Genomic DNA, 16716 nt, shown 5'->3' with positions numbered 1-16716 from the left:
TATGCTGCAGACAATGTCTGATTATTTTCAGATCAAGCCGGACAAAACATATAAAGTGGATAAAGTTCTCTAACAAAATATTTGCTTGTAACGGCAAAGGCAAAAGTCTCTCAACAAGTTTGTGTTTGCATTTAACATGGGGACACTTTGGAAACATATCAAATTGTGGGTGGTGTGACACAATGAAAAATTATTTTAGCTGGGTACGAAAAATTAGCATTTTTGAACTTCATAGAGGCAGCTCTAGAGGATTGTCTTATTGTGTTTTTTTAAGGATCATATACCGCTTGTGTGCATAAATGACTGTAACAAGTCAACAAGATAATTATTATTATTATAATTATGAACATTATTATTGCTGAATTATGCTTACACTGAAAAAAATGATTAATTCAATTTACTAAATTTTTTAAGGTAAGTGGTTGCAATCAATTTATTTAAGCTACATTTATTTATTTTTTACTTTAAATGTAGCTTAAATAAATTGATTGCAACCACTTACCTTAAAAAAAATTGTAAATTGAATGAATAATTTTTTTCAGTGTACAAACACCAACCACAGTATTCTCTGCAGATAGAAATGTTTTAGGCATTTTAATAGGAACAGTAAAATTGCTCCAGTTCCTTGCTTTACATAAAAAATATCTGTAGCTTTTCACTCATTCAGAGCTCAGCGGGTAACACAGCGGGCTTAAACAACTGCCATTGACAACACAATTGTTTATTAGAGGGCCAATACAAATTGAGAGGCTATTACGTGCCCTAATGAAATGCACCATCAGCCTACAGTGATATTTATTCGTTGTTGTCATTTACATGTGCACAAATTAAACCTCTTGGCATTGCTAAGTAAAACAACACTTAAGTATTGAGTACAAAATAAGGACTTTAAAATGCAAAGATATTGTTAAAAAACCTATGAATTTAGACATAATGTATCTGACTCTCCTCGTTACAGGTGTCATGAAAGTTGCGAGGAAAAGCAAAAAAATTACTACAACTAAATCGTCGGAACTTGAGGTCCAGAAAGCAATCTTGAACAAAGAGGACAATCTTTTTCTATTTAGTCCTAAGTAATTTGCCCACTCACCCCATCCTATATACACCTCCCCTCGTATGCAGAACCAGTCTACATATAGGCATATCACTGTATTAAAGCGCACTCGTGCTCAAAGGCGCGCGATGTGAAAATGTATCTCTATATAGATCACAGGTCGCGTTGAATGTTACGTCCGATATAAATTCAGGATGAGAGAGCGCGCGTACTTCAGAACTCAGGCACGCGTCAGGCAGTGAGATCATTTGTGTTATAAATATCTCTATGCCAGCAGCAGATCTGCTCCAGCTCCTGCAGCCGAGGGTAATGTCCACCGATGGTGTAACCGCGAGTTACCTCACAGAGCGCTGGAAGAGGAGCAAAATGCTGAGAGTGGCCTAGCGCGCGCGCGCAGGTTTTGGGAAAGAATGAGCGTCCCTCTCCTGCTTCTGCTCTTCTGTGTGTTGCTTTGCTCTGCAGTGCTCACGGGATCTCAACACGTTTCTGTGGAGCACCAACTTGTCGGAGAAGGGCGCGTGTCAGGGCGCAGGACTGGGAGACTGTATTGTAGAGTTGGGATAGGCTTCCATCTTCAGATTCACTCCGATGGGAGAGTTAACGGGAGTCACGAACCCAATCGATTAAGTGAGTTATCATTTACAAATCTTTATTAACATCTGGATATGTTGTGCGTTTAGTAACTCAGTGACTGATTTATGCCATTTTCTCTGCATGCATGACCAATATGCTTATATTTACATGCATTTGGCAGGTGCTTTGATCCAAAGCGACTTACAGTGCATTGAAGTTATGCATTTTATCATATTGTGTGGAAATCGAACTAATACCCTTTGCGCTGCTAACACAATTGTAGAGTTTAATGGCTGGAGCAGACCTATATAAATTATAATTTTAGATATCACTATTAATACCTAATGTGAATGACATTGTGCTAATATTTACAACATTTGGCTGTTTTTATAAAGTTACCTTCAATTATTTAAAGGATCAAACAATATGTTTAAATAACTTTTGTTTGCTTACATGAGAAACATAATACATCAAGAGAGGTTTAAGTGGTTGAGGTCTATTGTTTGGCGCTATTTGTTTATTTACAGGTATGGATGAACAGGTGCAACGGCTAAGATCAGAATGCTAGTGGTTTGGAAGCTGGAGTGAGTGCCATCATTAACATGCCATGCACTAGATTTCTGCTAATGGTTGAATCGCTCAGTGTACATTCCGTAGTACTATAGTTCTATTTAAAGGATCTACTGTAAAACTGATTATGCTGAAACTTAGATTAAAGTATAAAGGATTCATATGAGTTGCAAATTGGGAAGTGGGTGTTAAGTCTGTATGCCAGATAGAATTTGTAACAAACATTCACATGAAAAATATCTCTAAGAATATGAAAAGTTCCAAAACAAGATAACTCAGTTTTTTTTACATTTTTTAATTTTGCATTTCAATTAATATCAGTCAAACTGCATTTGGTTTGTTTAGATTTAAGCCTTAAAAAATACAGCTAAGTAGCACAATAAAACACGATAAAAACAAACATTTAAAAAACTGAGTTATCTCGTATACTAACCAATCCAATTTGCTATATAAACACTGACAAAGAAGTGTTACCTCCATGTCAGAGTGTATATTAGCAGACAACACTTGTACAGAGCAAAGTTAACTCTTGTGAAGCAACTTTAAAAAATGTACCGGTTTCATTTACGATACTGTACAAACAAATAAATTGAAGTGAAGAAGCAGTGAAGAGCCCATTTGTGGGATCTATAAAGTCAGATCTATGCACTTACTGTAAATGAAGAATACCTAAAACCTGCAAGATTAACAAGAGGAAATGTGGACTAAATGTATGTATGTTTAGGTTTTAATAATAGTTTTACTTATTTGTGCTTTATGTTTTGTTATGTACAATTAGGGCTGTCACAATGATTAAATAATCGTCTCATCGCAGTTGTTTGACGATGATTTCCGATCACCGCAATGATTGCACATCTCTCTAAAAACACAAGGGGGAGCTGCAGTGCCTGTACAAGACCGTATCAGTTTACTTTTAAATATGTGTTATAATATTTCCTGCCAGATAAACCTTGCAAAAGATTTAATTTAAATAATCACAACAATGTGTGAAAATGTATGAACAAACAAAAAAATGTATGAGAATTAAAAGTCAAAGCCCTAAAACAGGCAATTAATCGTAATAACCGTCACAATTTCTTAGACAATTAACCGTCAGCCAAATTTCATAATCGTGCAGCTCTATGTACAATTGTTTAATTTAGTGCTGGGCAAGGATTAATCGCGATTAATCGCATACAAAATAAAAGTGATTTTTTTTGCATAATATATGTGTGTTTACTGTGTGTAATTATTTTGTATATTTAACCACACACACATACATATATTCATTACTGAAATGTTTAATTTATATATATATTTTGAATTTATATATATTTTTTATTATTTATATATCATATAGAATATATCAAATAAATAAATATATATCCACATGTAAATTTTTCTTAAATCCATACATGAATGTGTGTGTATTTATACAGACATAATAATTGCACACAGCACACACTCATATCTTATGCAAAAAAAATCACTTTTATTATGTATGCGATTAATCGCGATTAATCTTTGCCCAGCACTATTCTGTCTAAACAAAAAGATGAATAATTCAAAACTGTAAAAAAACCTTTGACTTTTTCAACATAAGGTCATCAGCCTTAACTCATTTTGTATCTGTAGGTGTGCTGGAGCTGTTTGCCGTGTCTCAAGGGGTCATAGGAATAAGAGGAGTTTTCAGCGATCGATTTTTAGCCATGAACAAGAGGGGGAAGCTTCACGCAACCGTAAGTCTGATCCAGCACTATTTCAACATAAAGTAAAACTCTACAAAAGCCAGTAACCACACCTACTAACCAACTCAAATGTGGCTAAACTCCACATTCACACTTTTGAAGGTGATCTTGGCTAACTGAGGTTTTAAACCCTTCTGCAAATTCTCACTACAAAGAAGAACAGCACACAGCAGTGAACCACGCTGCGGTTATACAGAGCAATCTGGCTTTGCAGAGGTCTGGACTGCCTGATAAAAGGCAAAGCTTATTAGCATGTGTTAATGGGAAGAGCAGATTAAAACGAGTCTGGGGAAGTTGATAATCTTGCAAGAAAGAGAAGGGAATCGATAACAAAATTGGGCAGCTCGCATGCAAATAGCAGGAATCTTGCAGTGTCAACCTAAAAGCATGAATGGGAATTTGGTTACACTTTATAATAGGTTTATAAGTTTTAGAAGAATATTTTGACAGAAATGCAATATAATATACATAAACTATATTATCAGAGGTGTCTAAAACTACTTAAAGAGCACCTATTTTCCGTTTCACGTTTTTACATTTTCTTTGGTGTGTAAGTGTGTATTAGAACATGTTAACAATATGCAAAAGGTACATACCCCAAAGTTAACGATCACGCGAGGTTTTTTATGGACTACAACAAACACACGGATTGTAGGCAACAGTTTACTTCCTGGAATTGGTGATGTTGACAAGACCGACATTATTCCTCCCGCTTCAGACTTACGGTCTGTAAGTTGACACCTGTTAGCAACCGAGTCTTTCAAACATGGTAAGGAGTGTCATGTTTCCAGCTTACGTCAGAGGTATTCAGGCCAATCACAACGTACAGATTAGCTGGCCAATCAGGAGCTGGCCAATCACAGAGCTTTTCAAATCTGTGCGTTTCAGGAAGAGAGTGAAATCTGGAGTTACAAAAATGTACGGTATATGGAAAATAATGTGCTTTTTTTAACCATAAATCACGCGAACACATTGTATTATACCAAATACACAAAATAACATTGTTTTTTAGCAATGAAATAGGTGCTCTTTAACCTGATAAGGAACACTGTGGTGTACACGGTACACCCCCACTCTTGCACGTGAGGCTGCATTACGTCATTGTAACTTTGAAGCATTAAATCTTCAAAATATACGGTCATGCGGCACATCGTTGTAAAGCTTAGACTTAAGGGATTCCATTAAGTGCACACACAAATCATAAAACTGTAATCCAGTTGTTAGTTACCGATTTAGGACATTTACTTACCTTCAAAATCTTCCCTTTATCCGCTTCGGTGAAATTGTCCAAAACAAATTGTTCATAAATCCCCAAAAGTCCAAGGAAATGGAATATCCAAGCCTTTTAATCCAAAACGATTTGTTCATCTCACAATCTTGCCGTTTCTGACCGAATTACGTTTATTGTGCAATGTCTGAGGAACAAATACGCCCCCTTGTGGAATTTCAGCCGTTCCATAAGAGGCTACCAAAATGAACTTTATTGCTTTTATTACCTTAGAATCAGTCATAGGCCGCGGGTTCCCTTACATGGAAGTCGCCATTTCTATAGAATTCTATAGAGCGCATTTTGCCACAAAGTTATTATCTCAGACAATTACATGTTTGTCCTGTGGCGCTACTGTACTCTATGTGCTTGGAAAGAGAAGGATGAGCTGTGGACTGATTAGTTGCAAGTCACAGTCTCACCACTGGATGCCGCTAAAAGTTATAGTTGTAGTTGTTTTAGTTAATTTTATTTGTTTGTTTACACAAACTGTGGAATTGTGAATGACAATTGTTTACACTCTCATAGAAGTTTTGCAAGTAATGATATAGGACTGCCTGTCCTGATAATTTAACAAAATATAGAATTGGTCTAGAAGACACTGTTCGCTTATTAATAGAAAACCCAAAACCCACTGAACAGTTATACCGTTGAACATGCTTATAGATTTCAGTGTTAAACCTAACGTACTTTTCACTAGTTTGCCTGCCCATTCAGTCACAATAATTAATGGTAAACAAACTTGGCTTGCTGTTCTCGAAGGGAGCTCTGAACCTTCAGAGAAAGCGAACCTGAGGCCAGGGGGCTCGAGCCCCAAGTTTAACCTCCCCGCAAAACAGAACTGCACAGAGGACGAAAGAGAGCAGTGAAGATGGAGACAGGGAGAAGGAGGGATGCCGAAAGAATTGCAGCTGGGCGCAGAGGCATGGAGGCTGCCTTATAGCGCTTTTCCATTGCATAGTACCCCGCAGGTCAGGTCAGGTCAGCTCATTTCACTTTGGCTTGGTTAGCTTTTCAATCAAGTTTAACACTTCAGGGTGGGAGGGATTATAGGTGTGTCATTATATTTGCGCTGCCTACTGCTGTGACATTATACAAGTGAGAGTGTCGTTAAAATGCTATATGTTCCCATATTATTTCTCAGTCCATTGAGTCCGCCACAAAATCAAAATTGGCCACCACAAATAGATGTTTGCACATTGCGTTTATCACTACCTCTGTCTCACATGACAGTTTCTGTACAAACACCCGTGACGCGCTCTGCTGAGCCTCATTTACATTGCAAAAATCCCATAAATTTGCTGCCACAAACCGCAGATCTGGAAAACACTGATATGGTGTTCCTGATTCTCAGCCTGTGGATGTTTTTCACTGCTAAAAAGGAGTTTGGGAACTTACAACAAAGCACAGATGACAACATGTTTGCGCAAGCACAAAGGTAAAGCTAATCTTGCGTTTAGCATGACATTCGTCACGATTCTCTCAGACCAATCAGTGATCTACAGTGTTTTCACATCATGTCTTAGTATCAGCTCAGCTCGCTTTTTAACCCCAACTGAGGTGGGGTGAGGTGAGGTGAAAAAAAATGTATTGGTACTACGTACTGTACCCAATGGAAAAGCCCCCAAGAGTAAGCCGATCGCCCCAAACCTTGGGGTACTATGCAATGGAAAAGCGCCATTATATACGCTCTTACTGATGATTGACAGTCCTGAATGTTTAGGCTCCTCCCAAACCTACGTTTAAAACTGCATTAATTATGCCATTTGTAGATTCTTTCAAATAAACACCTTAGCTCTGCAGCCCTGTAAAATATTGTTTGTGTGAGCATTCTGACACCAACATTGAATAAACCAATGTTATGTTTGGTGCAGGGCAATCGGTTTATCTGAACAATGGAAGATTGAGGGGTTATATAAACAATTATAATTTTTGCAGTTCTGTTTAGTGATACACAAAATTCACATCCACCTTTAAAGGACAAGTTCGGTATTTTACACTTAAAGCCCTGTTTTCAGATCGTTTATAATGAATTAGAACGGTTTTGACTGAGGTTTCGGCGTATGATGCTGGCCCGAGGGTTTTTGGGTGTTTGTTGTTTCGCCTCCCACCTCTGCAGTGGCCGAGTGGGTGCACTGGAGCAATCCTTCGGAGTGCATTGAACTTTCGTTTACAAAGACGTGAAACTCACCGAGTGTTCAGGGGGTGTTCACTGATATGCTCACACAAAAATCGCTGCAAAAGATGCTTTCCAACAAGTTTTATCGTAGTTTTTGTCCAACTCCATTGACTTGGATTAGATGTGCTGTGAGGTACGGTATTACGCCGGGAACATTGTTTGTATTCTTGCAATTGGCAAAGGTGGAATATTGCCACCAACTGGGCTGGAGTGTCTATTAATTAAGCTCTCAGCGGAAGAATGTACAGGTGTGAGGTGTTTGGAAAAATAGGTCCACAAGTTTACAACGAATGCTAAAACACCTGTATGAAAGCATCTTTTGCAGCGATGTTTGTGTGAGCATATCAGTGAATACCCCTGACCACTTTGTAAACGAAAGTTTAATGCATTTTAGGAAGGATTGTTCCAGTGCACCTATAGAGCCATTATAGAGGTGGGAGAAACAACAAACACCCGAAAATTCTCGGGCCAGCATCATATGTCCAAATTTAAGTCAAAACCGTTCTATTTCATCATAAACAATCTGAAAACATGGCTTTAAGTTTAAAATACCAAACTTGTCCTTTAAGCATTGTCCATACTTTACACTGATGTCATTAATGTTTATGCACACAGAGTAAAAGTTTTAATATAGAATGACAAGGGTACATTATTTCTACTAGTCATACCTAATCACTCACTTACTTCAGTTAAGTTTGCCAAAAAAACACGTTCGCACTCCATTATTTCAAAAGAACATTTTGTAGACTCTACTGCACGTTAAAAGTAACATTCTAGAAAATCTTAATGGATGGATAACAAAGAAAAAGCTCCAAACTGCTGCAGACATCATATGTAATTAAAGGGGCCATGGCACAAGACCTTTTTAAGATGTCAAATAAATCTTTGGTGTCCCCAGAGCACATATATGTGAAGTTTTAGCTCAAAATACCATATAGATAATTTTTTTAGCATGTTAAAATCGCCACTTTGCAGGTGTGAGCAAAAATGTGCCCTTTTGGGTGTGTCCTTTATAATGCAAATAAGCGGATGAAGTGCAAACACTGATCACAGTGATGGTGGTTTTTTGCTATTGAAATTTAATTATTTTCTCTCTCTCTCTCTTTTTCTCTGCACTAAATGGCAGTGCTGTGATTTGGATAGTGCAGATTAAGGGGTGGTATTATTCTAATAAGAGCTCCTTATGACATCACAAGGAGAGAAAAATGTCAACAACCTATTTTTTCATGTGCTTGTAGAGAATGGTTTACCAAAACTAAGTTATTGTGTTGATGTTTTTCACATTTTCTAGGTTAATAGAAGCACTGGGGACCCAATCATAGCACTTAAACATGGAAAAAGTCTGATTTTCATGCCATGGCCCCTTTAAAGCAGCTGCAGTGGCTCCATCAGAGCTAAATTGGGTTTCATTTCCTTGGACCAGCTACAGTTGCACAGGATTATTTAATAGGTCTGTCAGCTAAGTCCATCATAGACAAGTCGGCCTAACAAAGGAGTATCAGATGACTTAGTGTCTGATTTTGTTGCACTGTCTGTCATATTTAATATTTAGATGTTTTTATTGCGTTTAATTTATTGTTGCGATAATGGCAAGAAAGACAGATGCACGTTATGTTGCATGACATACCCAGCTAGCCATTACTAGTATAATCTTTTCAAAGCTTAAGGAGTCACCGAATGTATTGAGAAAACAGTGAGGAGAGGGTGAGAAACCCAAAGAGAATAAGAAGCATATTTGTCTTGCATCGTAAAATGTGGATTGCTAAAGAAATAGAGACATTTGCTTCATTTGATATATGGTAAATTGTGCATTTTAAAGGTAAAGGAAACAATTGTTAATTCTGCAACAGTTAACTTATAAATGAGATCAAATGCAACATGTATTTACTGAATTATTTAAATTATATGTTGCAAAAACACTTGTGGTGATTTAATGAGACGATGTAGGTATATTTTTAACCTTGTGGATAATAAGAAATCTATCAGAGAGCAGACAAAGGCAGCTGTGCAACTTCATTACAATATGGCAGACATATGGGGTGCCCTCTTTCATCTATTCATCTCATAGATTAAAACAACCAAAAATCATCTTAAAATCATCTGACTGCCATAAAACTGAGGGCATCAGGGCCACTTCCAGAAACCAAAACCCACACATCCAACTTAAACAAACATTCAGATGTTTTTAGGGAAACATAGGGCAGCGTGTCCCTGTGAAGTTATGGTGGATCAAATTGTGAGTGGCATGTTTAGAAAATACTGTTATGGCACCATTTTCTGCTTTGCTGCACTCTTCAGCAAACCAGAACAGTTTTTATTATTTCAGTGTTTGGGAATTATGCAAGACCTCTTAATTGGGACTGGCCGCTTTACGTTGATGATATTTTCCCACCAAATGTATTTTTAGAATGAGAGGTCACAGGTTGTAGAGCTTGTGTTATAGTCTTTGTATTATTGTAACCTACAGAGAGTAATGATAGATAGTGTCCATTGGAACATCAAACAGCCTGTTTATTGCAAGCACAGTATTAGAAATTATGTATTAGAAATCATAGCCCATGTCAGAATTATTTGCTTTATGCAAAAATCTGCAACAATAAATAGACAATTAAAGTAGCCTTATTCAGGTGTGCCTCATGCCTGCAGACAAATTTTAATGCGATCAAATTAACGTGACTGTTAACTGCTTGAGCTTTGGTCAGATGTATGATAACATTTACCAGAAGGATCAAATGGATTTGGCTACGTTTGTGAAACACCTTTCAAGTGGAAGTGTTTGCATGGTAAGATGGCAAACACACAAGCATTTGTACTGCTTTCCTTCCTGTGGACTGGACGGATAAAGTTATTTTATAATGTAATGAGTTTTCAGCCCCCACAAAAGCAAGCTCTGCTTCTGTCAGTCATTACAGTCTTTGATTTATATAGATGGTTTTTGATGACTTTGAGGTGGGAGATAAAAGTAAGACTTGCAATTATTCTGTAACCCCTTCAATGCTTCCTTCTTTGTGTGTCTCGGTGTCTGTAATCTACGTGCTACTATTCATTCGCTCTTTTTATGAGGGCTACACGGTAACTCAATGAAGCCACAAAGTGTTCCCTCTCCAGCAGCTGCTAATGTGGCATTCTAATTGTACAGCGGGTGCCCGATAGTTTAAGTTTGAAACGGAAATATTATATGAATGATGCTCACATATAATTGTTGTAAGGACCATGTTTCTTAGAAATGGAATGTTATAGTAATTCTGTGTCTTAAACTTTGATTTAAATGTGCAATGTGGGACTTGGATGTCTTGACAAAAATGCAATATAATATACATAACTATTATCAGTGGTGTATAAAGACTTTACATAATGAACTGTATTGCTTTTATTACCTTAAAATGAGCCATTATTGTCTTTATCCAACTGTTTTTGACGTAAATGTGGACGCCGCCATCTTTGAGCTTTCTTGTTTATGACTTTCGGTGAGCCACTAAAGCTAATAGTAATCTATTGCGAAGGACACAAGTGTGCCATTTTGACTGGCTGTTAAATATTTATTATGAAATCCAGGAAGACAGACATAATTTGTGCAGTTGGGGGTTGCCATAATAGCTAATACAAATGCAGTAAATCTCTACAAAACATTTGTTTTAACCATAATCCATGCAGAAGAACTGAATGTGTATGTGGCGCACATGCACTCATGATCTGTATTTACAAATCCATCCAGTAAAACCTTTCATAGAAACGGCCAGTAAACAATAAATACAATAATTGTTCAAAAACAACTAATATTATGCTGATTAAAATATGCTGATTTAGCTGATTTATTTATTCTGCTACTATATATTATTACAAAAATGCAATTACAGTACAGAATATATATGACAAAATCTGCTTAGTTGATGTTTATAATAGTTCTTAATGTGTTTGTGGGTACTTTTGTGATGTTGTGATTTTGTGATGAAAAAGCAAAAACTGTAAAAAGTAAGCAAATAATTTCATAAACTCATGTCTCCACCTGTGTAAGAAGAAATGTAATAATATTTTCATAAACTGAAAACAATACTCAATACATGTAGTAGTTTAATATGTTTATTATGGTTTGTTTAAATAACTTACAAGGTGTTAAATGAGAAAGATATCTGCTGACTGTGTCGGACCGCAAGAAGCTCATCAAGTCGCCATAAACAAGTCCATTAAAAATTGCTGTTTAAAAAAACTCACACCAGGGGGACATGTAGTTGTGATGTTTTAAACCAACCCCTGAAAAGTTAAAAACACGAAGTCTTGGTAAATTCCATGTAGAAACACTCGACTGACTTACCCATTGTAAAGATACTGGTATGTTTCTGAGCTTTCATATTTGCGCATTGAAGACCCGTCACCTCCGATCAACAACACGAAATGATTAAGCAATATCGCTCGAGTAGGAGTGTGATATAGCTCTATATCATCACGGCTGTGATAAGGGCAGAGGCACGAGGCCGAGTGCCGGAGGCAATCAAAGTTGTGATGATATAGAGCTATATCACACGACTCCGAGAGCGATAGTGCTTTTATACAACAGTTCGACGGCACACGTTTGAAAAACGAAAACTAGAAAACAACAACGGAGTATTTTTAAAAGCCTCTTTGTTTGAGAACTACTTCTTCTGCCACGGATTTGAGAGCGGCCAGAATGACAGGTAACACTTTCGGCTGCTTTGAATCTCATATTAACTCAATGGACGGATTCGCCGTTTTTAAATATTACAATTTCTTGGTCACAAAGTGTAGTTTTAAGATTAGTTCAGTCGAGAATATATATGTATTATATTTAAATCTACAGTCGATTAGTAAAGATAGCGCCTGTTTGAACGTTTGCTTAGTGAGATTCGGTACGTATGAGAACCAAAGCATTAGCGGACGTCAGTGTTCACTCGCCCCGCTGACCACCGCCCTCTCTGGGCTACATCTCTGACAGGGATTCCCTGGCTCTCATGTTGGCCTGATGATCAAAAATTAGATCAAATCAGCAGTATTTGGTGTCATGATCAAACTATTACTTGTTTTCTTATTCATATTTAGTGTCTTTTGTGTTGTTATTGTTTTGGCGCGAGGTAAAAGTTAATAAAACTATACTTCTATAATGTTTTTTATAAGTGTCAGAGAGATTTTTTGCATGCTGCTTATAAATATACCAGTGGCGATATCTCATAACATGTTTTAATAGTCACGTCGCGATTAAATAAATGATCAATGTCCACATTTAAAAGCTACTGTGCTCTGTGTTTTCGCGTTCTGATAAGAGATATAGCTCCAGAAAAAAATGAGTGTTTAAGTTACATTCCTCTTTCCAAGTGTTAATTGTCCACACGATGTGACAAGACATTAATCCCATTAAGTTTAATGTAACATCCAAGAGCGCTGATCTTTGACGGAATAATAACTTCCGATTGGGGATTCACAGACTGATTTATGAGCTAGTGAACTAATGAGACACACGGAGAGTGTTTAAAAACAGGGCGTCTGTGTTTTTCCATTCAGAGAGGAGCCTGTTTAGGACCTCCATTCACTAGGTGGCGGAATGATACGAAAGGTGAAGCGGTTACTGTGCCGTAGTGCTGCACAATTAATCGCATCGGAATCGCAATCGCGATGTCAGCCTGTGCGATTATATGACAGCAAAATGTTGCAATTATATTAAATAAATAAATGTGTGGACTTGTTAACACAAACTTTCTGATAACAGTTTGATAATTTTCCTTGCTGTTTAAAAAAAGAAAGGAAAACGAACAAAAAAGGCAGTGCACGTGTGGCATGCACGTGTGTGGTGTGCGTCATCACTTATACCAGAGCGAAGATGGATGCAGAGGAGGTTGACAGTGATCTGGTAGTTAAAAAAAACTGTTGTATGGCGGTATTTTGGATTTAGGATTACTGACACTGAGCAGTTGCTACATCACGTGGCAATATGAAAACATTTCTAGTTTTACAAATACACATTTTAGCTAAACTGTGTGTGGATTTTCCTTAAAACCCCTCAAGTTGACTCATGATACCATTTAGTATAATCGCACATCGCAATATTAGCATCAATAACCGCAATGTGAAAAATTACCCAAATCGTGCAGCCCGACTGTGCCGTTATCAGTACAATATCGTATAACTCTTAGCCAATCAGATTCGAGAACCAGAAAGAACTGTTGTATAATTTACAATATACAGTAAAGGCTTCAGCCACCTTGTTAAATTTACATAGAACTGTTATGCAACCATAGTTCACATGCAGTTTTTTAGGCCCTAAAAACTAATTCAGATGTATATGGATTAAGGCAGTGCTTCTCAAATAGTGGGGCGGGACCCCCGGGGGGGGCTCGAAGCGACACCGGGGGGGGGCGCGAGACCCCGGGGAAAATACTTTTTCAGGAAGTGATTTTTTTGCACCGTCACTTAAAGACATTACACCCCAAACACGCTGATAATCCGCTTGAGTTTTTTATTATTATTTATTGATTATATTTAATTTAATTTTTCAGTATCAAATGGTCAAAAAATATACTGTAAATAAGGTTTGATTTTTTTTTATTTCGGGCAAATTGATGCATTTTAAGTCTTTTCTGTTACAGACTAAAAAACAATGTTAATAAAGTTATTCTTTGTTGTAAGTTGATTGATATTTCTTTTTTTGTGTTTTCTTTAATGTTAATAAGGATACAATGCTTTGCAGATGTGTCATTTTATAGACAAATTATACTATTTACAGTCGCGGCGGAGAGTTGGGGGGGGGCGCAAAAATGTTTACTTCTTCCTAGGGGGGGCGTGACAGAAAATAATTGAGAAGCACTGGATTAAGGTGACTGGAGGTGAACCTTTTTAATGGAGGTGAAACTTATATGTTAACTGTTGATGTAATCTCTAAAAGTTATTATGTAAATAGAAAGCTACAGTAAAAAAAAACACAGGAAAGGTCAATACTGCCTAGCTGTACATTATCTGACACAAAGATCAAGGCATCTATGATGATTTGTCAGAAGGCAAATTCACCCATGATTAACAAACATTGATCAACTGATCTGATTGTCTATCAATTCAATCCTCTTTTCCATTTCTGATTCCCCCAGGAGAGCTTCACAGATGACTGCAAGTTCAGGGAGCGGTTTCAGGAGAACAGCTACAACACATACGCCTCAGTGATCCACAAGAACCACCGAACTGGTAGAGAGTGGTTTGTGGCACTAAACAAGCGAGGAAAAGCAAAAATGGGGTCCAGTCCTAGAGTGAAGTCACAGCACGTGTCCACACATTTTCTGCCCAGGATGAACCTGTATGAGAAATCTGAGCACGGGTTTACAATAGCGGACAAGGAAAAGGAAAAACAACCACCCCCACAACCATCAAAGCCTTCGATACCAAAAAGCACCATCAACGCTGGAAAGAGGAATCGACAGGTTGTCAAATACTGGCCAAAGTTTAGATTTGGATAGATCAACGCTGCCTTAAACTTAGACTTATCTTGAAAAAATAAAACACCAAAGGAAAGGTTGTTTTCTCTTCAGGGTGAACTGTTTGCTAAACTCTGATGTGAGCATTCCAGTCATCATAAACTTCACAGAAAAGGAAATTAATGCCCCAATAATGCAACATTTTCAAAGGTGGAAAATGGCATGAACTTCTGCTTATTGAAGTCTGTTGTGCATTTCAAAAATATCTTCCAATGCATCCTGTATGCATAAATGTAACTGAACTGAAGTTTGCTTTTTACATTACTCGATTATTTGACAAAATATAAGTGTTTTTTATTATACCTCACTGTATTTATACAATATATTTATGTCTGTATACAAGCTTGTTTTGCACAAACAATTTTCCTGTTTCCAAGATTATAATGTTTGTGATGGTAATTAGTATATTTTTAAAATACTGTAAGTCAACAACAATTCAAGACGAATATTATAATTAATGTTTTGAAAGTTTCTGAACATTGTTATTTCCTTAAAAGAAGATACTTATTTCTTTCCTAAATCAGTCCGGTTGCTGACTGTCGCAGATAAAATCCTGTCATGACCCCAGTGCATTCCACAGAAGAGGGATGTCTCAAAAGGATAAACATGTCTTGTAAGACCACTCCATTTTTTAAGGAGCTGCAGTCATATCAAATGGCAGACAGTTGTGGTAAGAAGCAAAATCCCTTTGTTGACAGATGAAAGCAACCATTATAAGAAAGTGAGCTTCTAATTCATTTCTATAAACGTTTATTACAGAGCTGTTTGATTTTGAGTCATACAACCTGACTGAGAGAATGATCTTTTGAGTCATCAACAAGGTTTTCAAATAAGTTTCCCATTTGTGAGTGAAATAAGGTCTGTGGTTAACATTGCTTGGAGACTTTCCTGTTTTGTTCAGCAACAAAATTACACAGTCCTACCTCAAATGTAAATTTTGAAGTGCTGTTGTTAACAAGTTCCTAACGCACCTCCTTGTTCTTTACTTTGCAAAAGTGTTGTCAGTCATTTTAAACATTCATTCATAATATTAAAAGAATATAACAATAAAATAAGTAAACTTGCAGGGTCAAAATAACTGAATAAACTTGCAAGGACAGCTATTGTAGCATTATGTAGCAACTTTACATACTTAAATACAAAACTTAATTTACTGGGGTGGAGGTTTAAAAGGAAAGACTTACCCATTACAATAACCATGCTGGTTGAATTTGAAATATAGGGATTAAGACGTAAAGAATCCAAATCAAATAGGGTCTCCAAACATATTCCTAAAAAAAGCTATAATCAATTAAAACTTTTGACTGTGGAGTATAAAATGTGAAGGTAGCAAACTTCTAACTGTTTCAGACAGAAAAAAACTGAAAGAAAAGAATTGAAATATTAAAAAAGTCTGCCACCTAGTGGTTTAGTATGAAAAACCATCACATTGTATATTATAAATAATTTACACAAACATTGACAGGGATTTAGCAGAACTGTTTAATGCTTTAAATAGATACAAACAGAGTCATATGGGTTAAATGGCCTTTAAAAACCCAATATGTATTATGATTTACATAATGAATTTATAATTAAATAGTTTTTAAATCAGCTCTTTGACAACTATGCCACACTACTTTATTCATATGCATCTCTCAAAACAACTAGCATTTACATTATTGCCAGTCCCCGATCAGATAATTATCAGATCTAATCGTTAAAATATTTTGTGTCATTTTAAATCTACATTTGATCAGTTAATATCTTACATGATCAACTATTAAAGCAGAATAGGCCTTAGTGGGATACGAAACATCCAATATACAGAGAAAGACGTACAATAGCTCTTCATAATTAAATAAACACATTTGTAACATCAGCCTTAAATGTGA

The 16716-nt window shown here is 36.7% G+C and overlaps 1 protein-coding gene across 1 annotated transcript; it reads left to right on the top strand.

Moving 5' to 3' along the window:
* Nucleotides 1–1095: 1095 nt before the first annotated feature.
* On the top strand, nucleotides 1096–15254 carry fgf5 (fibroblast growth factor 5). Its single transcript, XM_055199905.2, has 3 exons — nucleotides 1096–1681; nucleotides 3812–3915; nucleotides 14462–15254. The coding sequence occupies exons 1-3, from the start codon at nucleotides 1465–1467 to the stop codon at nucleotides 14822–14824; spliced, it is 684 nt and encodes a 227-aa protein (XP_055055880.2). The 5' UTR covers nucleotides 1096–1464; the 3' UTR covers nucleotides 14825–15254.
* Nucleotides 15255–16716: the final 1462 nt, after the last annotated feature.

This window comes from Misgurnus anguillicaudatus, chromosome 22 (genome assembly GCF_027580225.2).
Source record: "Misgurnus anguillicaudatus chromosome 22, ASM2758022v2, whole genome shotgun sequence".
Lineage (NCBI taxonomy): Eukaryota > Metazoa > Chordata > Actinopteri > Cypriniformes > Cobitidae > Misgurnus > Misgurnus anguillicaudatus.
The sequence above is the reverse complement of the archived record's forward strand: the minus strand, read 5'-3'. Positions and strand labels throughout refer to the sequence as shown.

Bases quoted from the DNA above. Each gene is read 5' to 3' on its own strand.
- fgf5 (XM_055199905.2), top strand. From the start codon at position 1,465: ATGAGCGTCCCTCTCCTGCTTCTGCTCTTCTGTGTGTTGCTTTGCTCT. The intron at 1,682-3,811 runs GTGAGTTATCAT...TTGTATCTGTAG, and splicing joins TCACGAACCCAATCGATTAA to GTGTGCTGGAGCTGTTTGCC. The intron at 3,916-14,461 runs GTAAGTCTGATC...TGATTCCCCCAG, and splicing joins GGGGGAAGCTTCACGCAACC to GAGAGCTTCACAGATGACTG.